At 39.7% G+C, this 26,356-nt stretch overlaps 1 protein-coding gene across 5 annotated transcripts in view; it reads left to right on the top strand.

Annotated features, from left to right (window-relative positions):
* CYB5R4 (cytochrome b5 reductase 4) overlaps positions 1-23,645 on the top strand; it is an 84,498-nt gene extending 60,853 nt beyond the window's left edge. For 4 of the 5 annotated variants that reach the window (XM_082474230.1, XM_082474226.1, XM_082474229.1 and 1 more), the window contains 6 exons: positions 6,217-6,357; positions 7,973-8,125; positions 11,132-11,282; positions 11,591-11,677; positions 20,657-20,821; positions 22,966-23,645. In XM_082474230.1, the coding sequence (XP_082330356.1) occupies positions 6,217-6,357; positions 7,973-8,125; positions 11,132-11,282; positions 11,591-11,677; positions 20,657-20,821; positions 22,966-23,020 (752 nt within the window). In that variant the 3' untranslated portion in view covers positions 23,021-23,645. Of the gene's footprint in view, positions 1-6,216; positions 6,358-7,972; positions 8,126-11,131; positions 11,283-11,590; positions 11,678-20,656; positions 20,822-22,965 lie in introns of those variants that run through there. The other variant, XM_082474228.1, reaches the window with a different exon arrangement.
* The last annotated feature ends 2,711 nt before the right edge of the window (positions 23,646-26,356 follow it).

The raw sequence follows: 26,356 nt of genomic DNA, 5'->3' as shown, positions 1-26,356 counted from the left end.
TGTTGATGTGTTTGCCCACCTGGAAGTTCTTTAAACCCCCTGCTATTGGGATTTTATGGAGGTTCCTCACGTAAGCATGATCAGTTATTAACTTCATTTCCAGCCCCTCTCCCCTCTCCAGAGGGTGGGACGTGGGGCTGGAAATTCCAAACTTCTATCATAGCTGAGTCTTTCTGGTGACCAGCGCTCATCCAGGAGCCCACCCAGAGTCACCTCATGAGAACAAAAATGTTCCTGGTTCTCTTATTACTTAGGAATTTACAAGGGTATTAGGAATCCCGTGTTAGAGATGAGGGTCAAAGACAAATACGGTGGTTCCCCCCTTATTTGTGGTGTTGCTTTCTGAGGTTTCACTTACCGCCGTCAGTCGTGGTCCAGAAATATTAAATGAAAAATTCCAGAAATAAACAATTCATAAGTTTTAAATTGTGCACCGTTCTGAGTAGTGTGATGAAATCTCAAGGCGTCCCGCTGGGGACGTGAATCATCCCTTTGTCCAGCGCATCCCACCCCTTAGTCACTTGGTAGCCGTCCGGGTTATCAGATCAGCTCTCGCGGGATCACAGTGCTTGTGTTCAGGTCACCCTTATTTTACTTAATAATGGCCCCAAAGCGCAAGGGAAGTGATGCTGGCAATTCCAGTATGCCAGAGAGAAGCCAGAAAGTGCTTCCTTTAAGTGAAAGGGTGAAAGTTCTTGTCTTAACAAGGAAAGGAAAAAAAAAAATCAAATTATGAGGTTGCTAAGATCTACCATGAGAACAAATCTTCTCTGTGAAATTGTGAAGAAGGAAAAAGGAATCCGTGCTAGTTTTGCTGTTGTACTTTAAACTGCAAAAGTTACTGCCACAGTTCATGATAAGTACTTAGTTAAGATGAAAACGGCATTAAGTTTATACGGTAAGATATTTTGAGGGAGACAGACCACATTCACATAACTTTTATTATGGTATATTGTTATAATTGTTCTATTATATTATCAGTTATTGTTGCTAATCTCTTACTGTGCCTAATTTATACATTAAAACTGTATAATATGTACATATATATAGGAAAAAACCAGAAGTTTCAGGCATCCGCTGGGGGCCTTAGGATGTATCCCCCATGGATAAGGGGGAACTACTGTGTAAAGAACAAGAGATGCTCCTAGTGTTCTTATCACTTAGGATATTATAAGAGCTTTAGGAACTCTGTGCCAGGAACCGGGGGCAGAGGCCAATATATAGATTTTCTCTTATCTCACAGCCCAGCCCCTGGTCTCTGGCCGTGAGCCATTTATATCAAATGATACACAGCTAAGAAGAAACCGGTGCTTTACTAGAATCTCATTAAGTCATTAATAACTCTCCAGTCCATCACCACATCATATGAAAAATGTCTCCCAGGGCAAGGCCCCTCAAGTGTGCAGAGGCTTTCTATTCAACCTTAGGTTCCAGAAACAGGAGTGGTCTCAGCAACATATGGCTTCACCCTTTCAGGCATCTGATAAAATTGAGCTAAGAGACAATATCATGTCTTGCTCTGAGCCTCTTCCAAGGTGTTAATGTAATATTGGATTTCGCTCCTTAACATAACCCAGATTCTAAATGGAATGTCTATTGAATTGAATGGCTGTAGGTTGTGGGCTTTTCTGCGTGGACATATCTAGGTATGTATATCAATATATTTTTAAGTATTGTAGATGTTAGTATTGATGTTTGGGGTTATTTATTTTCCATTGGAGCATTTTTTAAGTGTGTAGTTCCACTAACTGGTTGCCCTATGTTGGTTCAGGAAGATCTTAGAGGAAGACATGAGTAAAGGTAGATTGCAAATTAGGAGGTAAGTAAATCATACAGGTTTCCCCACTATCCAAAAGTAGAGCCTTCCTATGGAATCTTTCATAAGTGGAAATGGTGTAAAGGGAAGAAGCAGCTACCCTAGGACACATCTAGCTCACGGATGCACAAGGTAAACTGAGACAAAGCGCAGATGCTCACAGGCACAGTTCAAAGTTATGGCGGCTCGATGCTGAGATGCTGAGTGTAGTTCCCGGGGAAGGAGCTTGGGGTGCCACTCTCTCTGCTCGGGGTGCACGCCGCCTCCGTAACAGCTCACTGCAAGACAAACGCTGAATGCTATTTTCCCTTTTCACCGTTTTTCATAAAAGTGAAAATCCTCTTTGGATTTCTTTCAGTTAGGAAAAACAGGTACTAATGTAGATTTTTCATAAAAGATAAGTGACGTAAAAGGAAATTTCGAAAAGCGGGGGACACCTGTATTTAGGTAATTGAAAGTAGTAAAGAGTGCTAAGAAAAGCTGTGGTTGCTCAGAACGGTAGGAATCGGGGATGTTGAAGAAGAGATGTACCTGGGATGGATGGTGACTTGCTGAACTGGTTCCTTAATTTGGACATTAAATAGTTAGTAGGGAGTTGTAAAGGGTGGAGGGATAATCTATAAACATTTATGCTTGAACTGATGTGGTCAAAATAAGGAGGAAGATGCTAAAGAACGATGTACTGTTCTAGAACGATGATTCTCAAACTTTTTGAACAAGGCCTATGAGTTGGGGCGAGAAACTCTCATAACTTGTTGCCTCATCCCACATCTACTCAAGCGACTCTGTGATCTTGGGCAAGCTGTTTAACTTCTGTAAGCCCCTGCTTCCAGCAGGGAAAATGAGAGTGGATAGGTGCTTTAATAGTGTTATGGGTGGGGGGGCTTCCCTGGTGGCGCAGTGGTTGAGAATCTGCCTACCAATGCAGGAGACACGGGTTCCAGCCCTGGTCTGGGAAGATCCCACATGCCATGGAGCAACTAGGCCCGTGAGCCACAACTACTGAGCCTGCGCGTCTGGAGCCTGTGCTCCGCAACAAGAGAGGCCGCGATAGTGAGAGGCCCGCGCACTGCGATGAAGAGTGGCCCCCGCTTGCCGCAACTAGAGAAAGCCCTCACACAGAAACAAAGACCCAACACAGCCATAAATAAATAAATTAATTAATTAATTTTTTTAAAAAAAATAAAATGTTTCATCAATGCAATAATTCAGATGTTTCCTCTAAAGCCACCAAGAAACTTATTAGAAAAAAAAAAAAAGTGTACTAGGGGGACTTCCAGTGGTTAGGACTCTGCACTTCCACTGCAGCGGGCACAGGTTCCATCCCTGGTGTGGGAACTAAGGTTCTGCATGCCGTGTAGCATGGCCAGAAAAACAAAAAGTGTACTAGGAGCAAGAAGGAGCTGCAGGACAGGGTGAAGGCAGTATGGACTCCCAGTCCAGTGCTCTCTTTCACGTCTCTCTCCCACTGAGCTTTGTCTTTATTTTAGCCTATGAAAGTCTACTCTTTAGAAGGAAAGCTATAGTTTCTTTTCAACAAGATGAAAAAAGGATACCCAAATTATCTTATTATCCTCAGCATTTCAGTGTTATGCCGAATGTCTCAATATTATATGTATGTTATTAAAAGAAGTTAATGTGGGATTAACAGATACACACTACTGTATATAAAATAGGTAAACAACAAGGACCTCTACTACATAGCATAGGGAAATATATTCAATATCTTGTAATAACCTATAATGGAAAAGAACCTGAAAAAGAATGTGTGTTTTGTGTGTGTGTGTGTGTATATAACTGAATCACTTTGCTGTACACCTGAAACATTGAAGATCAACTATACTTCAATAAAAAAATAAAGATTAAAAAAAAAAGAACTGAGGTTTCTGGGCAGACAGTTTTCTGTCTTATGTTTTTGTTTCACCATCTCATATTTATTTTCAGTTTCTCATTTTCTTGTATAATTATGCTTATAAAACCAAAAACCTGACACTTCAATACAGGCATTATCCAGACTGAAGTCGTCAGTGCATCTGCTTTATACTCCTTTTCCCCCATTTTTCAGGTCCATGCCTGTGACACTTCTCTCCTCAGTGCAACTGAAAGACGAAAACATTCTTAAATTTTCCGTAAGACTTTTAGACCCTATTGTTAGCACGTCCTTGTGAAATTATGGCAGTTTTATTATTTTATCGGTAAGATGTTGAAATTATCTCAGTGGTGTTAAATAGCAGGAGTACTGTGTTAATTCTCTAACAAGGAAAGCCAGTCAATCACTGGAACCCAGAGTTTCCTTGTGTTTTAAGTATAGTCAAAGAGGTGCATACTTACTCTAGCAAATCCTTTCTGGTAAAGGCTAGAGGTGAAATTGTCAGGCGGGGCACCTGCCCTGGACTCCGTGCTTGGAGGAAAACACAAGGGCTCTCCTCCAGCCACACGGCTCCCACAGGATGAGGATTGTGCAAGGTGAAGAATTATCCACCTGGAGTTCAGGCGCTTTCCTTCACCACTGCACTCCAGGTATCTGGAACCCCAGAATTCCCTGCCCAAATGGCCCCAAATCCACTTCTATCCAAGAAGTGGCCAAGGCTATTTATGGAGAGAGCAAGTAGTTGAGCCTTAACATATGGGCTGGTGCGCCCACACCTGCACAGGGCTCCACTCAGGGTCAGACAGTGGCGCTGAGAAGAGGGGGGTCAGGCCATAGGCAGTCAAGGGGGTGCAGCTCTCATCCCTCCACCATCTTCCTGCGTGGAACTCTGAGGAGTTCAAGAATCCTGAATTCGAGCCTAGCCTTCTAGGACATTATGAAAGTATATTTCAAGGTACAGCGTAGAACATATTTTATTTAGCAGTTATTTGTCTGATTTATAACTTTCACGTATTTAGACATATAGATGGGGGTCTCATATTGTATTACCACTCTGGGTCCCAGGAAGGTCTAGAGGAAGGAATAAGGAGATCGTTTGAACCTTAATTTCTTCTTGGGGGTGAGCCTAGGTCCTTTGATCCTCCGTCGGTCCAGTACTGGATTAGGCCTTCTGGGATAACTCTGGGACGGTACCCTTAGCTGTAATCTGGTCTAAGCTTTGCCCTGGCAACGATGCACTCTTAAGTTTATGTGCATACTGAGCTACCATGGCGACAGATGGAAAGATTTAGTGACCAGGGTCTTTGGGAGCAAAAGGGACAAGGGAAGAAGAGAATTGGATGAAACTGTGGCCAAAATGATTTCTTAGGATTCTATGTGAATTTTAGTTTTCCACTAACCATTGATGATTCGATGTAGGACCTTCACATCCTAAGGTCTGGAGTAAATCTTTCTGCACCTACTTAAATATTTTTAGGTTAAAAAAAAGAGCATAATTATGATAATAAGATGCTTTATTAGGATTAATTCCTGACATCTCTGTAAATGCTGTTTTACAAAAGAGAGGAAATTATGAAACAAAGTCTACTCTGGCATGCTGTTTACATCCGAAAGAAAATTTACAAGTGAAAATGTTCATGCTTTCAGAACTTCTATAACAAGATCTTCCAATCCAAGTGGTATTATTTTGCTCTGTATACAAGTAATATTTCCTGAGCTTAGGGTATTAATTTCAAATATTTCCCGTATTTATAGAAATACTTGATTCCTTTTGTTTATTTGTATTTTAGTACCACAAACTTGGCATCTTCAGTTTTTAACTTAAATTAATTTTCCAGATAATCAGAACTTACACCCTTAAACCTAAGTTTATTTTTTGTTTTAATCATATTTTGACCATTGAAATGTTCTATAATTCATATGCATATGAATTTTGTTTGTGTATATATAATACACATATACAGAGACACAAGAATGTGTATTTTTCCTGCCTTTATCCAAGAAATATTTCTAAGTTATTGAATAGTGCTGGTATTGTTAAACCTTAAATATTTGAGTTTCAGGACTTTTCCATTCTGTAAGAAAAGAATTTAGAATGAGCTTTGTTGATTATCAAGTATTTTTCACATATACAATTTAATTATATAGCTGTTATAGGCTTAAAAGATGGAATTATTTTAAAAAGTAAATTTAAGAAGAAATAAACTAGACTTTAATTTTTTGGCTATAATGGTTTTAACATACTATAACGACAGACATGAGGAAATAACACTCATTTTATAGAGCTTATTTTTCAAATGACAGAAGTACTTACAGGTTTTAGAAAATGGATATCGCAGGAAATAAAATGGAAAAAACTAACACTATAAGATTTTCAAAATACTGACGAATTTTTAAAATGTCATAGGCCTGTTAGTGAAACTCAAGCTCACTAAAGAGCAAAAGCTGAGCCTGTGTTTTTGCGTGGTAGGTCTGAGAGTACTTCTTATTTAATTTATTCATCACTAAGAGAAAATGAATCACTTTCTAGGTTTGTACTACAGAAAGTGCCAGTTAATTTCCAAGGAAGATGTGACTCATGATACGAAGCTTTTCTGCTTGATGCTGCCACCAAGCACACATCTTCAGGTGCCAACTGGGCAACATGTTTACTTCAAGCTAACTATTACAGGTAAGGCAAGCAGAGGCTTGGTGGAAACATTTTCTTCTTCTATAAGCAGTTCGGAATCAGTACTAATCTCTCGAGGAAGCGCCCATTTAGGTTATAAATAAAATGTTTCTGGGCAGCTAGACTTAGTGATAGCCAAATTCTAGGTTTGTGGATGCAGTGATCCTGAATGTGGGAACTATAGCTGTGCTGCATCACTGTATGAACAAAGAAGTTATCACTCGTCACAGAGGTAGTGCCACCAGCGCTGTAATTTATTACTAACAAAGCCTTAAAGGAAAGAGGTGAGGGAGCACACAGATGGTCTTCCGTGAAGACAACTGCCAGAAACACACACTAACATCACTTATTTAGCCACTTAACGGGTCTGTCATTTAGGAAGTTGAATTTATAAAGCTGAAAATGAGTGGATGATTATAAATGATTTCCTTGCATGTGCCACTAGTATAAGAAGCTCTGTAAACGTATTCCTTACTGTGTAAATTCTTTTCCCCTCATTTTCGTCCTGAAATTACCTCATTTACTTGTTTTAAATACCTTTCTTACTGATGTCTAACATCTTCTTAGTCTTTTGAAACTGCAGAAGATAACACTCCTAGCCTTTCTAGCAATCAGCCTCACAGACTACCAGCCAGGATTTGGTGAATATGGTTTATTATGACGGCACTGTTCAGTTTTTCTCTCCATCATCACTAATGCCACGTTATCACTCAATAGCTAGTATCTCCCCCAGTGTGGTTATTGTCAATGTCTTATAATTTACACATAGATTAATTTTTGTATATGTGGTGGAACCATGTGTAAAATTTTGGTCTTTCAAATATGTGGTGACTCCTCTTTCTTTGGAATTTGGCTAGCTAAAATATGACTTCTGATTAATTTTACCCTGTTTTTTATTATATTCTTAGAAGTAGTTGGATTAACATTCTTTTCAATTACGAAAGTAATATATAAAATATTAAATTGTTAAAACAATTTGAAATATATAAAGTAAAAAGTGAAATTCTTCCCTTCCTGGAACTCAGATGATCCCACTGGCCATCGGTATCCATTGTTAAAAATTTGGTGTATGGGGACTTCCCTGGTGGTCCAGTGGTTAAGACTGCGTGCTTCCACTTCAGGGGGCACGGGTTTGGTCCTTGATCGGAGAACTAAGATCCCGCATGCCATGTGGTGAGGCCAAAAATAAATAAATAAATAAAATAAAATAAAATAAAATTTTTTAAAAATTTGGTGTATAATTAAAATTATTATGCAAGTACCTTCTTGCATCTCTGTGTAAACTTTTAATGCCATTTTTGTTGTGGCCTATTACAAAGCTTACATGCTGATGGTGTAGATGGTTGTCTAAGTTTATTAACATAAAACCCCATCACCTTATGCCACGCTTAATAAAAACAGGTTATTTATATTATGGGTAGATTCCTGATTTGTTAAAATTATCTCAGCACACATAGGTTTAGGGTATATATACATGTACTACATACATATAGAACATAGAATTAAGTTCACATTAAGTGTACAGTTTTAAATATATACTGATAGCATCATAAAATTTGTATGCTTCACCTTCATTTAGATTTTTAGATTTGAATTTCTTTGTTGTGACTTTTTCCAGGTACTGAAATTGTGAAGCCATATACACCTGTATCTGATTCCTTATTCTCAGAGTTCAAGGAACCAGTTCTTCCCAACAATAAATACATCTACTTTTTGATCAAAATCTACCCTGCTGGACTCTTCACACCAGAGCTTGATCATCTTCAGATTGGTTAGTATGTATTTTTTTAACCTAGATTGTGTTCTGGATTGGGTCACAAGTTACACTTTCTTTTAGTTACTTCCCTGTGGGAGTCTGTCAAATATCTTAAACTCATCATGTCTGCAACCAAAGTCGTGTTCTCTTAGTCCCACCAACCTATCCTTGCTTCCATATTCCTCATCTGTTATTTGCGGCATCACTGTTCATCCTCGACCCAATCTGGAGACTCGAGTCGTCCCTGAGTCTTCCCATTTTCTCCCTCCCAATCCAGTCAGTCACTAAGTTTTATTGAGTCTACCGCTCACTGACTTTTTAATCTTTCCTTTCTATCCCTTCTGCCACCTTCTTAGATCAAGCCTTCATCATTTCTCTCTTAATCTGTAATTGGTCTCTCTCAGTTGCCTCTCACTGGTATCTTTCTATTAATCTGCATTTTCCAGTTCTTTTTCCATACTGCCTTGATGATAGATTTCATCATGTTGCTCTGCAGCCTTGACGCCTTGGATGGGTCTGCATTACCTGAACAGCACAAGTATTTTGTATAGTGAGAGGTGAAGCGGGAAAAAGCATCCGAGTCTTTGCAGGCCACGAAGAGGACTTAATCAGTTAGTCCAGGAGTTTGTCATCCTCATTCTTAGGTGCTTGAGTTTTTTAGAGTGCCTCTCTCTACCTGTCAAGTACCTTTTTTAAAATATTTTTTTAAAATATCACTTACTTTATGAAGCCTCCCTCCTCTTCTGAACCCCTCAGTAACTAACACTTTGTTCATTGATCTAGGATAAGAATAAATAATATTCCTTCTTTACAGGACTTTGAGTTTAAGGATAGATATGTCTTATCTTTGTGTTTTCCATACCCAGCAGGGCAGTTAGCGCATAACAGGCTCTCAATAAAAGTACTTTGAAAGAATTAATAAAGGGACTATAATGAAATCTACTAATATTTAGAGACACCCCCCCCCCTTCCTGTTTCTACTCCTTTTTCTGTGTCTTCAACTTTTCACTGCCTTTTGCCTAACAATAAAAGAGCTCTTCTCCTTTTAAGACAGTATTAGCAGTAATATCGAGTGAAGTAGAGCACTAAAATTTGGAAATAGAGAAAATTTGTTGCTGACTGAAAGTTAAGCTCAGCAGTCTACATACAATAGATGTGATGAGTCATCTGTGGTTACATAAATCAAAATATTGAACATAAATGTGAACCTAAAGAAGTTTGGAGTACCTACAGATCTAGTGAAGGTGATATCACCTTGTGAAGGACTGACAACATGATTGTAATATGGCAGGTGGAAACTTAACTGATGGTATTATAACCTATCCATAGAGATTGTGTAGCAGAGAGCAGGGTGGAGAGTCAGCATAGAGCTTGGGAAAGGAAAGCCAAAATAGCAAGATCAGTGTTGTTTCAACTTCATCTAGGGGAACTAGTCATGGCACAGATACTGGTGCCACTTAGAGGGTTGTACACTGGCATGGCAGTGGTAACTCATGAAGCCTCATTATGGCCTATGTGAGCTACCCTATAAAATTACCCACTTCTTTGTTTCAATTCCATGTTCATCAAGCAACTTTTAAACGATTATTTTGCCCTTCCAAATGTTCCAAATGTTTGGTCTTCCAATACTGGGAATGAAATGCCTTCCAATACTGGGAATGAGATGCCCTGAAGATGCCCTTCCAATACTGGGAATGAGATGCCTTCATGAGAGCAGTGATAACTCATGAAGCCTCATTATGGCCTATGTGAGCTACCCTATAAAATTACCCACTTCTTTGTTTCAATTCCATGTTCATCAAGTAACTTTTAAACGATTATTTTGCCCTTCCAAATGTTCCAAATATTTGGTCTTCCAATACTGGGAATGAGATGCCCTGGATGGGGCATGTAATGCTCAGGTCACTAGATGCAGGTAGTCAGGCTGAAAATCCATTGCCATTCTGGCATGTGTGCTTTAATCTCTTGTGAACTTGATTAGCATCAAGTCCTTGCCTGAGTCTAATCAATTTTATGACATTGGAAGGACTGGACTGTGGACAAAAGTTATCAAGTTAATATCATTCTGTGAGGCTGCTTTAGTAAACAACCAGCTGACTTTTTCCTGAGGATGTTCTGATCTTATGGTCCCTTTCAAACTATAACAAGGAGCTTCTGTTACTTTCTAATGTTTAGCTCATCAATTACTACAACATTCTTACTATCCTGCCATGGACAAAAAAGGGAAAAATTATGAGCATCCAAACATTTAAAAATAAACCAGAGCATTTGAAATTGTTTTTAAAATATGGTCAGCTTTATTTTTTATTTTTAAAGTTAACATTGAAAATTTCTGAAATGTCCTAAAGACAGTTCTCTTATATGAGTGGTACATAGCGATTATATCAACTGCACAGCAGAAAAGGGTTTATTCAACTGTTTTGATTGAAAATTGGGAAGGAGCATGCCCCAAGTACGGTTTCTGATCTTGCTTTGTCTTTATGGGAATTAAATGCAGAACAGCTATTGATAAGTATTTTCAGAGATTTGATGGAGGCAAAGTTAGCACATTTACTAACAACATAAGATATTAGAATACATTTCTATTTCAATTTTCTCTCCTGCTACGCTTATTACTCTGGTTAGGAATCAGTATGTAAGTGTATTTTCCACCCTATACTGTACAAGACTCGGACTCTGCTTTTGAAGTGCCTAGTTTTGTTTAGCAATCAAGCCTTTATTGATAATTTGTAGTTAAATATTTGGCAGTAGTTTGTATGTTAGAGACTCCAGTTGATTTGGGAAAATAATATTGGGAAATGAGTATAATGAAATCTCATTATTAATTTGATTATAATGATAATTTGAGTATAATGACATACTTGGGAGCCTAATGAGTATTCTCAAAACGCCTTACATTCCTTAAAAACTGAGATGTAGTCTGATAATTATGCATCCTGTTTCTCCTAGTGTTCTTAATTCAGCTAGGTTAACGGTCTCAGTTTTTGTTTTTCCTGATTTTATGTATATTTCATTGTTTAGGAGATTATGTTTCTGTAAGCAATCCCGAGGGCAATTTTAAAATATCCCAGTTCCAAGAATTGGAAGATCTCTTTTTATTGGCAGCGGGAACAGGCTTCACACCAATGGTTAAAGTACTGAGTTATGCCTTGACTAATGTACCCAGTCTCAGGTATGTCATTTTGTCTTTAATTACTACCCCTTGTAAGACTGCTAGATTAGTAGAAGGTATTCTAAATCGATTAAATACTTAGTGGACCTCAACAGGCATGTTATCCCTCAGTCGTCATTTCTCACTCTTCTTCCTCCACTCCAAGCTGTTTTATTTACTTGATTCCTTTATTTTTGATATTTTTGGTTACCTAACTGGCACTAAAAAAACATTCACACTAGTTCACTTTTAGACTTTCCATTCATGCATATTTTTAATTCTATAATTGAAATAGTACTTTTTGAGTTGTTGTTGTTTTTTCTTTTAAGGAAAGTGAAGCTGATGTTCTTCAATAAAACAGAGGATGACATAATTTGGAGAAGCCAATTGGAGAAATTAGCATTTAAGGATAAAAGGTATAAAAGTGGTATTAGCTCTGTTTTTAAATATTCATACAGGTTTAGTCAGTTGATACCCTGCCTCCTTTGGTTGGAGTTTTTAACTGACCAGGAACTCCTTAGAACAAAAATAATCACTAATTCTCTTTTAAAAAAAAAACCAAAAAACTAAATGTAAGTAATGTTAGTACACCTCCCCCAAAGAAATAGTTTGATAAGGTCAATGTGACATCAAATATGTATCAATAAAATATGTACTGAGCTTTATGTTTATGTTATGTTGTTTATACTGAGTTAGGTTTCATTGAAAATGATCCAGTGTAGCCAATTTGGTAATTCAAGATTTTCTTGTTATAATGGGGACAGATCAAATAAATCTGGTGAGATAGGTTAAGCAAAAATAAACATGTTTTTTTACTACAGGATTTCTTAGAGCCTTTACTATGCCAATGTCCATTGTGACTTTCCAAGAAGGGGATTCCTTCTGCATTGTTTAGCAAGATTCTCTTCATTTTTGTTCATTTACATTAACACGTATTAAATATCACTAGTGGTCCTCAGTACACACTTTGGGAAATGCTGGTATAGGTAATAGAAAAAAGTCTGAGTCAGGCTGAATTCAGTGGTAAGATGAGGCAGCAAGGACAGCAAGGTGGCAATTTGTTTCATTGAAAAAAGAGCCCTAGCACAGTCCAAGGAAGTGAGATAATTTAACCACGCATATGCCCCATCTCCCCTAAAGAGATATGAAAGCAGTTGGAAATCCAAAACAAAATTTTCGGAAGAAGAATGAATTGGACAAGCTGTCATATTTCTGAAGCATTTTTGTAATCATTAAAAACTATTTCTAAGAATTGCAGAACTTCATAAGTCATACAAAATATCTGACATAAGTATTTATGTTTATGACAGTATGGTGGAGATAAAGTTCTAGACATTTTAAAAGTTAAAGACCTCAGAAATGCAGCTGTCGCAGGGGCTCCAGGTTCTTCTGAATATTTTCTGAACATTCTCACGAAGGTGATGCCGTGGTTCCTTTTAGTCTTTTCCTCCCTGTTGTCTCCCATCCTCCCCCTCTTTCTCTTTTAGTAAATAATTTGCACAAATGAAGGACGACCTGAATTTAATCCTCGAAGTGTTTTCTCTTCTTACATACTTAAAACATAACCTAAGAATATGTACTATACTTAAGTAGTTGCATGGCAATTTAGAGCATAATTTAAAGAAATACAAATTCCTGGGTTTTTCAAGTATCTTTTTCACTAATTTTCAAAGTGGAAAATTGGAAGCAGCATTTATCAAAAAGCCTAAAGACCTAAATTCTGGTTTTCAGTCTACCCTTTACTAGCTTGAAACTGTATTCAAAAATTACGTAGCTCTGTGGGCCTGTCCCTTTATTTTCAAAATAGAATAATGACATCTTTCCTACTTACTTCATAAGCCTGTTGTGAGGACTACAGAAGATAGTGTAAATGCTTGGAAATCGTGAAGCCCTGCCTCAGATATTTGGATTGCTGTTATGAAGGACCTCTGTATACATGTGTTCTTGTATTGGCTGTTTGAGCTCCTGTTTCCTAAACAAGCATTTAAAAGACTTTAAGCAGACATAGCTACACTTTTTTAGCTAGGTCTTTTTAAAAAAGTATTTCTGGCAGTTTTGGGACATGGTATTCTTCAAGATAGTTTGCTTGTACAAGAAAAATTCATTTACTATTATTTCAGCAAACAGACATTGTACTCTTAGTCTATCCATTGATGTTAAACTCGACATAAGAAGTAACGTGTGTATATATAACTGAATCACTTTGTTTTACACCTGAAACTAACACAACGTTGTTAATCAACTATACTCCAATATAAAATAAAAAGTTTAAAAAAATTAAAAAAAAAAAAGAATTGGTGAAAAGGCATGTGTTGACAGCTTCTGAACATGAAGTGCCCTTTAACAACGTCCCCTGTGTGTTTTGTTTTGTTTTGTCTTGCTTGGTCCACATAATTTGGGTTGGTGGAATTGCATAGGCTGCAGGATTGAGGATGAGGAAAGGCCCCTTTTTTTTTCACTTCTGGATGACTGGCTCTAAGTGAGTGAGACGCTCCAGTTTGCTGGGAGAGGTGAGAGTGTTTTGCCTCTGGCCTGCCTCTATCCTCTCTCTCTCCCGGCTCTCACCTGCCTGCTCCCGCTGCTGTGCGCTCTCTGCCCCCTCCCTTTCCTTCCACTTTCTGGAGGTACACTCTCCTTGCTGGGGGCCCTCTAGTGGCACTGACTTCCAGCATCGGATAATCTGTGCCCCCTGGAGACTCGGGGTCAGACCCTCACTGGAAAACACAAAGGCCTTGGGGTCAGACCCTCAATGGGAAACACAGAGGCCTTGTGTATGTACGTGGCTTTGGAACATTTATCAGGAACCTTCCGTATTCTCAGGTTTTATGCAGATAGAGGAGAAACCTAGCCTTAAAGGTTTACTGATGGCTGTCAGTAGTACTGTTCATTCAAAGCATAATTGTTGAGTCCCATACATAGAAGGAAAGTGAAAGTTCAGAATTAATATAAGGTAGTTTTAATTTGTCACATCTGTCATTTAGTTAACATTTAAGGCTTAATTTTTTTTATCTGTTAAACCACCCTTTCCTACATCTTGACTCTCCTATGTCACTGCTCGTTTTAGTAATAAAGTTTCTGATGGCAGAATGTGAAACTTGAACGCATCTCCTTGGTTAAATTATTATTGGATTGTGACTATTAAAAAAAGTAAGTTCTATAGTTAAAACAAATGAAATACCTTACTCTCTGTAGGATTAGGACACAGCTTTCCATTCAATCCTTTGTGGAGCAAGTAGGGATAGGAAAAATGTAAACTCAGACTGGTGTATTATCTAATATTTTCATTTTCAGCAAACATGCTGTGCTTGTCCTCAGAGTTTATCCAAATAATATAGTTAGCAAAGGAAATTCTTCGAAACGTTGTATGATGGAAACTTATTAACCTGTGACCTCGGGCAAGTCACTTGATCTGACGGAGCTTCAGTTTTTCCATCTGTATAACAGGGACATCAATATCTCCGACATAGGGTTGTTTGGGGGTGGGGGCCATGGGATAGCAGACGAGGGTGCCTCGCCCAGCATTAGCATATTTGTAACATTCATTTACTCATGAATTTCCTGTGAGCATCTCCCAGGTGCCTGTATGGGGGTATAACAGGGAACAGGATATTGTGTTGGCTTATCTTCTCATGCAATCCAGGGAATGGATCTCTTCATTTTCCCATGTTGCTAAACTTAACAGAATTGCCGAAGATAGGTAGACCATTTGTACTCTTTCAGGATGTTTCTGTTTCAATTCAGTTTTCATGTCATTAAGCATAAAATTTCAACAGAAAAAAAAAAAGTTAGCTTGCCTGAATTTTATCCAAATATTTTATTACACTTGACTGCTAACTCCAGTAGAAGGTAAATATGTACAGCAGCAGGCGTAGCTAATTACTATGTAAACTGAAATCCAAATTAAATTTCACTTATCTCTGTCTCGACTCCTGAGCAGTGTTATGAGTCCTGGTTGACTCAGTCTTACACACGGTACTCCCCCCTCCCCCAGTAGAATGCACCCGCTGTGAGTTCTCTGCTTTTGCAGAATTCTTTTTGAGGTGCAGGACAGTTTGACAATGAGATTGACTTCTGGATGGCATTTTGTAATATATAAATATAATAAGTATTTTCCTTCCCTTTCAAAGCAGTCACGTTTGAAGATAATAACCTTATTTTAGTAAAGTTAATAGCATATTCTTTTCTATAAATAGTAGAAGTTGATGATTTGCTGATTTTCCCCCTGTTTATAAAATTAATACATATTTGTATAGAAAAACATATAAGGGAAAAGATCACCCATAATCTTACCATCCAAGGAACAACATTATGGTTTGTATCTTTCCATTCTCTTTCTCTCTCTTTCTCTCCCTCTCTCTCTCACAGACACACACATACATACATGCACGCACGCACTTATACGCTTAAATGCACACATTATTTTTGTTTTGTATTTTTAAATAATGTAGCCATACTGACTATACTTTTTATAGCTACATTTTTAGTGAATTGTGTGTATTCTATGGATAGAATACTTTCAACCTGTGGCTCTCGACCTGGAGTGATTCTGTTTCTCCCTGCCCGACACCCTGACACCCTAGGGGACATTTATGTCTCGAAACGTTTTTGATCGTAACAACTGATGGAAGGGGTTCCCCTAGCACCTAGTGGGTAGAGACTGTTAAGAGCCTACAGGAATGCTGTTAAGAGCCTCCAGTGCGCAAGACAGCACGGGACAGCAAAGAATTATCCTGCCCAAACTGCCAGTAGTGCTAGTTGGGAAAACTCACACTACACCATGATTTTTCATAGCTGCATTGTATTTGGTCATTGAGTTCATACCATAATTTCTTTAACCAACCCTCTACTGTTTGACATAGTGAGTACAAATTTTTCTGTACCTCTCTAACTATGCAGGATAAAGATTCACCAGAAGAGTCACTAAGTCAAAGTGTACCAAGGCCTATTGATCCATTTTGACAATAGTCTCTCGAAAGGTAAAGTTTTTCTATATTCTGGTGTCAGTTTGGGGACCAGCAATGTGTCAGTCCCATTTAAGACAGCAAAATCCAGTGATTCCAGAAGCACGAGTAAGCTAAACAAGGTGCTTGAACGCCTTTCTTTTTCCTCAGCCTGCGAGGCAACTCAGTTATGTGGGCCCCTAATCTGGACCCTATACCACTCTCTGTTCCTCCCAGATATTCCTCCAGGGGTGATGTTTTTTTGGGTTTTTTTTAATTGAAGTATAGTTGATTTACAATATTGTGTTGGTTTCAGATGAACAGCAAATTGATTCAGATATATATTTTTTAAGTTATTTTCCATTATAGGTTATTACAAGGTATTGAATACAGTTCCCAATGTTTTTTGGTTTTTTTAAAAATTTATTTATGTTTTGGCTGCATTGGGTCTTCGTTGCTGCGTGTGACCTTTCTCTAGTTGCGGCGAGTGGAGGCTACTCTTCATTGTGGTGCGTGGGCTTCTCATTGCAGTGGCTTCTCTTTTTGCGGAGCATGGGCTGTAGGCATGTGGGCTTCAGTAGTTGCAGCACGCAGGCTCAGTAGTTGCGGCACACAGGCCCTAGGGCACGTGGGCTTCAGCACTTGTGGCTCGCGGGCTCTAGAGCGCAGGCTCAGTAGTTGTGGTGTACGGGCCTAGTTGCTCCATGGCATGTGGGATCTTCCCGGACCAGGGATCGAACCCGTGTCCCCTGCATTGGCAGGCAGATTCTTAACCACTGCGCCACCAGGGAAGTCCCAGGGGTGTGTTTCTTGGAATGTGTTCCTTGAAATTTTCATATGTTCCCCCTAAAGGGCTCTATGATTAAATAAGTTTGAGAAATAATGTATACTATGTTACCTTCTTGAAGTTTAATATGAACTTAGCATATTCAAGGCTTTGAGAAATTCGAAACAAATCTATTTAACTTCTTTTAACCCAGTAGTCCCAAACTTATTTGACAGGTTAACCTTTTGTTTTCATGGACGGCCACTGACATTTGGAGGAGCACAAATGTTTAATCAGATTCGTTTTGAGAAATATTTTTAACCCCTAGCTGTTTATTTTGTGAGCTGTTTTTCCCATGAGCAAATAGCAAGTTTTTCTGCTAGATTTTAGTATTTTTCTTTAGCTAGAGAAACCAGGAAAAGCTGGGGCCCCAAATGCTCTGAAATACTACTTTGTGGGCAGTGACAAGCCACTGAAGCTTTAGCAAAGAAGTTGTGAGATTGGATCTGGGTTTTTAGGAGAACTAGTATAACAATGATGTGCCAGATAGATGAGGGTAAGCTTATTAGAGCAACATCTTAGACAAGAGGTAGAAGGGCAGGACCTGGAGTTGTGGCAGTAAAAATGGGAAGGCAGGGATATGTATGTGTAAGAAATAGGAAGGAGTGGGTCTGGGAAGCTGATTGCCTGGAGGAGGAGGGAATACGGTGTTGAATGACTTCAGGCTCTGTGTATGGTTTAGACTGAATGCATACGTTTATATTTCAAGATTTTTTTTATCTCAGGTCATTTATCAGCCTACTTGAAAGTAATTTATTTTGGACAAGCTTGTTTACTTCCACTGACATTTAGACCTCATAGGCATTAGGCATTCATCAGAAGCAGGCCTCTCTCTCTCTCTGTCTCTCTCTCTTTCTCTCTCTTTCTCTCTCTCATGTTGCTTTGCACTTTATGGATTCTCAAAATTTATTTTCAGGTAACCTTTTCAAGAGTCCCAGTCCTTTCTGGCACTTCTGAAATCATAGGGCAGAAAGGAGTTTCAGGACGTTTGCCAGTGCATCCCCTCATGCCTCAAGGCTATAAATGCTTCAGACAGTAAGTTGCCCTTCAGAAAAATTCAGAAGCAACCATCCACAGTAACCATCTGTATCCTGATATGGTATAAGAAATCCTTCATTCATGTATTCTTGAGCCTTACCTTGGGATTGCTCCCGCTCCAGTGAAAGCTCTTTTCCAGTGCTGCGAAGGAGAAGATAAACAGGATAGCAGCCTCCTAACAATCCCCTGGAAATTGCATCCATGCCACCTGGTCACTTTTTCCATTGAGAGACCCAAAGGTATACCCAGGGGACCAATATGTGAATAAATACAAAATACATGAGGAATTTATACCATTTATGTAAGGATCACAGTTATTTTTCACCCTTTAGTAGATGCCTGCAGAAAGCATGCCACTGATTAGGCTTTTTTTTTTTCTTTTTTTCTTTTTAAAGCATCTCACTAAAGGAAAATTAAGATTTTTTTTCAGATGACGAAGGACGCCAGTATTGATTTATATATCTTAGCAGTTTTATTCCAGTGACAGACTGATTGGAAATAGAGGCAGAGGAGACTATCTTTTATTTGTAATTTAACAAGGCAATTGCTATATTTTATTGCGTTGTCTATGTATAATTAGATATGTCTTAAGATAGTGGTTCCACAGCTGCTTTTGGGTCCCCTTTGATAATCTGTTGAAAGGTTATAGACCTTCTTCTCAGAAAAATGCCCTTACAAATTCACGTACATTTTTATATGTAATTTCACAGATGCCAGCATATGGTTTTGTTCTTCTGAGTATAGTGTTTATTTTTAACCAATATGGCTTCTTGTTAAATAAATTCCTTTATTCATTCATCAAGTATTTTTTGCACACTTGCCTCAAGCCAGGCCTGGATACAGTATGAACAAGACAGGCAAGGACTCTGCCCTCATGGCGCAGCAAGCAAACATCACGTTCTAGAATTACGTAATGCTATCCTAATCATAAGTGCTGGGAAGGAAAGAACATCAGTGAAAGTATTTGGGGTACTGTTTTGTATAGGGTGGGTTCCTATTGCTGCTAAAGTGAAGTGGGAACCTTGAAGGCAAGAAATAAAACACGTCTCTGTTGGGTTTTTAAATATAAAATCAGAATATTAGAATCGTAAGAGAGCATATAGTTTTCCCACCTTGTTCCACAGATGGACCTATAAGCCCTAGAGGCTGGGTCTGGTGAGAGCTGGGACGGGTTCTGTAGCCCCGGCTGGCGCCCTGAGCTGGTCTGTATGCTTGTGCTGGCCCGTCCGCTCTTGGGAGCGTTTACCCAGCTGCAGCCCAGCCAGGCGAGGACCACAGCTCCAGCCGTGTCTTGCTTCTGTTCTGATGTTTGGCTCCCAGGGCCACCTCACGAGAGAAATTATTCACTTCAGGGTTTTCTTAAGATTGAGATTAGCATATTACTCAAGTGGAAAATGTAGAAACACATTCGATCTGGTGCTACTGAAAATGATAAGAACTAATTGTGTTTGCAAAGATGGAGCAAAGGGAGCAGGTACCGCTTAGAATTTTGAATTTGCTATGGCTGTTCATCAGCAGTTCACTTAACAGATGACAGAGCTGTGGGAAGAAATGGTCTGTTGTTCCCTTGTGAGACTTGGTTTGATGTGCTTCTTTCTGATTGTAATTCTGTACCCTTTCTTTTCTTTGAAATGTTTCACTCCATAGTGTTTGAGTGCCTCCTGTGTGATGGCCATTAGGGGTGCAGTGATAACCCAAGCAAACATGGTCCCTGCTCTCACGGAGTTTCTGGGCTAATGGGGAAGGTAGACTTTACTAGAATAATCATCTTGGTGGCCACATATTTACAGCCTGATAGAAAGGCTATAAGGAAGAGGAAAAGGGAAACATTTCTACAACACATGTAATTACGAAAGGACTCCAGACTGGTGGGGCTGCAGTGCTTCCCTGGAAATGATGCTTGAGCTAAGAAACTGAACAGTGGGGCGTGGTAGAAACATTACGGAAGGAGAAAGAGAACAGGCAGGGTGTGGCAGTGAAGGCTGAGAGAAGCAGAGCACAGACTTAGGAGCTAGGATTGGGGAGAATTTGGACGTGGAGGGTGAGGCAGATCAATCCCGGGTTTCCGGTTTGTGCAACCAAACGGACCGTGGTGCCATTCACAGCAGTGACATCGGGTGTGGCACAGGGGTACTGTAAGTCAAGGTTGAAGCCATGAAGACAGTAACAGTAAGAAGTCAGATAGGCCGTTGGTTATCGGGGTCAAGGACTCATTGGAGGGGTTTGAGTCAGAGATGAAAATGCACATGTCACTGGTCGTTGCTCTTTGCTGTGCTTTATACAAGCGAATTATTAACAAAAATGTGGAGTTCTCTGCGATCCTTTAGAGCTCTCTTTCTAATGAGTTCCATAGAAAACGTCAAATTATTCTCTTATCTGTAGCAAAAGTTTATCTTTAGTAAATGTGGATTTACCTGTATGTTTTTGCAAAATGTTTGTTTACATTCTGTTCTAGTGCTTTTCTGGCAAGCGTGTCAACCTTCATATATTCATTTGTTCTCCAGGGGAGAAAAAGATGCGTTAGTGAACTGGAAACATGTTCATAATATATTTAATGTAATAGACTTTTAAAAAATGTTTCTTTTCTCCAGATTTGACCTTGAATTTGTTCTCTCAGCACCTACTTCTGAATGGAACGGCAAACGGGGATACATTTCACCAGCTCTGCTTTCTGAATTTTTGAAAAGAAGTTTAGACACGTCCAAAGTCCTCATCTGCATTTGTGGACCAATGCCATTTACAGAACAAGGAATGATGTGAGTAGCAACGTGGTAGGAGAGAGAATCCCAGCACCGTGAAATGACGGCCTCCTATAAACAGCAGTTGACGTGGCTCTCATTTCTTCCTATTCATATGAAACTGCACTTCAGTAGTCTGTCACAGCGTAAGAAAATAATAACGAAGTGTTTAATCTGCGTACAGGTGAAGCGTCGGAGGCCCGGATTATGCACAGAGTTAGATGTGAACACAAAAGTCAGACACAGCCAGCTCTTGATGGCCTCTGGTAGTGGCTGGTAGTGTGGACGCTTTCACAAGATTGGTGCCAGATAGTTTTGGGGACACTAGATTCAACCTCCTCTTCCACCAAAGCTTCATAATAGATAATAATTTTTAAAAAATATATCATAATAAGCAGTGTTCATCTCATTGTAGCTTTTGATCTTCCATCATTCTCTGCAACTGGGTGAGCATTAATCAATAACACAGTGAGAGAAAGCCAAACAGCAAGACAAAAACCAGAGACTAGAACATAAATAAGCCAAGACCAAGAGTTGAACTCCGCACAAAGAACAACCAGTGGTAGTGACCGTCTTATTTAAAAATCACCTTGATCTTATTTAACTCTAAAATGACACTTTAAAATATTTGGTTAGATATAGCCACTATTGGGTTTCTAGATGATTTTAAAATATGACTGCCTTGAATGGCCTGCATTTCCTTGTTTGGTATATGACTGACCCTGACATTTGCTAGGTAGTTTTCTCTCTTGCTCCTTTATTTGGGTTCAGATGGTGAGAGGCTTGCGTGCCGCACCACGTTGGCCCTCGTAACCCCTCTGCCGTCCTGTCCCTTTGTCTGAACGTGTGTGTCAGCTCCGGAAGCTGCCGCTTGGGGTTGGAATCCCAGCTCCACCACTTACGGTCATCCTACAATCATCAGCTAAGTGTCCTAGGGCCAAAACCTTCTAAGCTTTAGTGCCCTCGCCTATCCGAGGGAATAAGTGATAATATTTATGCGTGTGAAATGCTTAGCACAGTGACTACAAAGAGTGAGTACTGAGTAAATGTTTATTACTTTCAGCAGCATTTTATTTATTTATTTTTTCACCTCTGTTTTTGGCCATACCACATGGCTTGCAGGATCTTAGCTCCCCAACCAGGGGTCGAACCCATGCTCCCTGCAGTGGAAATGTGGAGTCCTAACCACTGGACCGCCAGGGAAGTCCCCTTCAGCACTATTTTAAACAGAGCTACTCTTAAGATCTCAGTCTCCATTTACAGTATTTTCCAAGTTGAATTATACTTAAGCAGTATTTCTGCTTCTCCTGTTCAGCGGGGGAAAATTACGATAAGAGTGCTGGGGGATCAAGTCCTTACTTCAAAAACTGGTGAATAAAGAGGAAGAAAACCAGCATTTATTCTGCCTTTTCTGTATGAGTTATACTACTGGATAACCACATAATAGATGAGCAGAAGTTATTCTTTATAGAATTCCTCGGCTGATAAACGAATAAAGAATGATAGGAATAGAATGTCACCAACTTCGGTCCCTAATGAAACTAGTAGATGTGTACGTACGTCACCAGTGGTGGTGAGCATCCAAAAAGAGAGGCAAGCCGGTACTCTGTGCCTCCTGATGAGAGAGCACTATGAAGTAGTCTTGTCAAAAAGAATTGAACCTGTATCTGATTAAGCCTCTCGATCCAATTATTAAATTTTGGGAGATAAAAGGAAAAAGGAACATATTATTAAAGTAAACCACAGGGATGCAGCAAAATGGGAACCGTGGGAGACTCAACACTTAAAAATCTGATTTTGTCAACAAATAAATTGCAGGACAGAGACAGAGAGAGAGATGGAGGGGATGTTATAGATCAAAAAATACCCAAAAGACATATAAACCAATCACAGTGAGTAGACTTTAATTGGATCTTGATTCAAACAAACTTTAAAAAATTATGGCATTTATGAGACAATTGAAAATGTGAACACTTACTAGATATTTGATGATATTAAGGAATTACTGTTAAGTTTTTAGAAGTGATAATTGTGGAGTGTTTTAGAAAACACATGCTAAATGGGGAAAATGAAAAAATACTATGGTTACGATGGTAAACTCTGATCTTCTTTATTTTTAAACATCTTCCCTAAGAAACATGTGCTTTTTATTTGTTTTTCAGGTTGCTGCATGATTTGAACTTTTCCAAAGATGAGATCCATAGTTTTACAGCATAATGAAGAGGTGTCATTCAACTGTTTTAGCTAAATTTGTGATTACTTAGGGTTTTTTAAAAAACATTTTTGTATATAGGTTAACTAGAATCCAGGTTTTAGTTTCTTAAATGAAATCAAATGTTTCTTCACTTATAGACACCTTGTTGACTTTATTTTGTACCATAACTTATTTTACTACTGATATTTGTCCTGGAAGGTCAATCATGGCAACAAGTATATACAGGATTCTTTGTTATGAATCACAAAGTTCCTTACCATTTAAACTGTATCACTGTTCTACAATAAGCTCTTGTGTTTTATGACATGATAAAGCAAATGATCATTTTGATCACATTTCTATGCTGTAAGATGTCTGATTAGCAATACAGATTAAATTTTACATTGCACTGTAAACTCAGGAAATGATCATTTATGTCCTTGTTCTTACTATGAAAACATGGAGTGTTATAACTTATTAAGTGATCCAAACATTTTGTGTGTCTATGGCCTTGATACAGAGTAGAATAAAAAATATTCTTAAGTACTTTTTAATCTTTGTGGTAGAAATGTGTTTGAGTGCAACAGTATGGGTTAGTGTCTACGGGGAATTTTAAAAGCAGCAATAAAAGATTCTGGAGACACTTCACACACGCAGCTTTGGATTATATGTGTTTAGAAAGTTTAAGACAACCTTAACAACTATTTTGATTCTTAGCCAAAACTAGAGGCATCAGGAAAGATAATGCAAGTATAGCATCTGGTCTCATGGTCTAAAATAATCATTTGGTGCTTTGGAATAGGTTAAATTTAAATTCTTTTTGAGCCCATCTAGACCAGCTGGGAACATGAGGAACACTCCATCCTAAATGGTACCTTCCCTGGCTGGCTGCTTGCCCCACAGCTGGCGGTTCAGCAGGGAGCTCTCCTAAGCTCTGCTGTGTGGGCATCTTGTTCTCTCTCCCTGCTGCTGTGTGCAGCCTTCAAAAGCTTTCACAGATTGGGGCTTCCCTGGTGGCGCAGTGGTTGAGAGTCTGCTTGCCAATGCAGGGGACACGGGTTCGAGCCCTGGTCTGGGAAGATCCCACATGCCGCGGAGCAGCTAGGCCCATGAGCCACAACTACTGAGCCTGCGCGTCTGGAGCCTGTGCCCCGCAACAAGAGAGGCCGCTATAGTGAGATGCCCGCGCACCGCGATGAAGAGTGGCCCCTGCTCGCTGCAACTGGAGAAAGCCCTCGCACAGAAACGAAGACCCAACACAGCCATAAGTAAATAAATAAATAAATAAATAATAATAATAATAATTTAAAAAAAAAAAAAAAAAGCTTTCACAGATTGGGAATCTGCAAAGGGTATCAAGAAAAGCCACTGTATATACTACCAAATGTAAAGTAGATAGCTAGTGGGAAGCAGCCGCATAGCACAGGGAGATCAGCTCGGTGCTTTGTGACCACCTAGAGGGGTGGGATAGGGAGGGTGGGAGGGAGACGCAAGAGGGAAGAGATATGTATATGTATAGCTGATGCACTTTGTTATAAAGCAGAAACTGACACACCATTGTAAAGCAATTATACTCCAATAAAGATGTTAAAAAAAAAAAGCCATTGTGAGCTTTTCATGAGGAAACTGTGTTGGATGCGTAGGCGGCTATGCGTAAGCTAACTTGGATTTTTCAGTCGTATTCAGGATGGCAGCATTGCTGTTACAGAAATCGGGGTGTGGGGAGTCTCCAACTCCCCTGTAAATGATTTTGTAAATAGCTAAGTCTTCACTGAATGAATGGTGTACTCAGGAGGAACACAATGTTAACATTCCTCAAATTACGCATCCCCAACCCAGGAAGCTCCCCAGGTGCGAGTGGCTGGGTCAACACTGTCTTCTTTCCCTGCGTCTCCCTCTTCCGTCCATCGTCGTTCACCCAGGCCGGAGGTGGCAGTGCTCCCTGTGGCTGACAGGGACGTTTTCTACCTCTGCCTTCCTACCACCTCTTTTTGTCTCCCCTAAGATCATGAACTTTCCAGGCACACCTTTTTTCGTAGTTTATTAGTAATATATCAATTAATTCTACCTTAGCCAGCTCTCTCATCTTTTCTACCCTCCTTTTTCCTCTCTCCTCCAAACCCTTTTCTAATTACCTCCAGGTTACTCCCTGTTTGCATCTCTTCCTCCGTCTTCTTACTGTATTTTAAAGCAAAAGAAAACCCATGAGCATCTTCTGAAGGTATATGTTAATAATTCCCAAATTGGCATCTTTGAGAATCAGCTGAGCTTCAGTTTTCAATATCCAGTTACCACCTGGACGTTCCACAAGCCCCTCAAATTCAATAGATCCCAAACTAAGCTTTTTCCGTGACCACCTTGTAACCAGACCAGGTTCATGTTTGGCTGACGCTCAGCAAGCCGAAACGCTGAGACGCCAAGGTTTGCAGCAAAGAGAGGGTTTATTTAAAAGGCAGCCAGGTGAGAAGACGGGAACACAAGTCTCAGATCCGCAAGGGACTCAGGGGAATTATGGGATAATGAACGAAGAAGCAGGGCCGTCTGAGGCGTGCGGAGCGTGGAGAAGGGTGACCGGCAAAAGGGGAGGGGGGATTGTCGTTCTGCGCAGGTGTAACGAAGCTACAGGCTTCTGCACGTTCAAAAGGGGAGGCGCTTAGCACGAGCTGAGGGTGGAGTTTTCGACCCTCTGGCGTCGGAAGGTCCCTGCGTGGCCACTCATGTGTGCCCATTTGGAGGGTCAGTGGGCCTCTCCAGTGTTAATCAGGTGAGCTCCAACTAGGCACAGCTGACTCCAAGTTCCTGGAAAATAACTCGGGCAGATAGATACTTGATTGTTTAGGCTACATGCCGCTTGGAGGACATGCAAGTCTTAAAACCACCTTGATTAGTGAAGGCAGCTGAAGTGGATTTAAGCAAACCCATGGTTTCAGTCTCTCCCACGTCTATTCCTCCTCTTGAATTCTCTGATTTACTGGTGCTACCTTCCACCTAGCCAGCTCTTCTAGAACTATTCGGGATCAGTGTCTCCCTCTCCAATCTGACTCCTCCATACCAGCTAGCCCTGCCCTGTGGTCCCTCAATCACCTCAGTACAATAGCCTGACAACTGGTCTTCCTAGTGCAGGGTTTTTTTTTTTATTCCTATTGCAGTCTTGACCTCACTGAAATCATTCTCCATTCCAGTGTTGCTAGAGGGCTTTAGAAAATCCCCTAAATAGAGCCTCAGTCTCCCATTTAATACAGCCGTGTACTGAGGAGCACAGAAGGGAGTATGGATTGTAACTATTATTCTTGAGCAAAGAGCTCCAAGGCTCCTATGTCCTGTATTTGCAATAAGAAAAGGGAATTATACTCAAAGTC

The sequence above is a fragment of the Balaenoptera physalus genome (genome assembly GCF_965194825.1).
Source record: "Balaenoptera physalus genome assembly, chromosome: 9".
Lineage (NCBI taxonomy): Eukaryota > Metazoa > Chordata > Mammalia > Artiodactyla > Balaenopteridae > Balaenoptera > Balaenoptera physalus.
The sequence above is the reverse complement of the archived record's forward strand: the minus strand, read 5'-3'. Positions and strand labels throughout refer to the sequence as shown.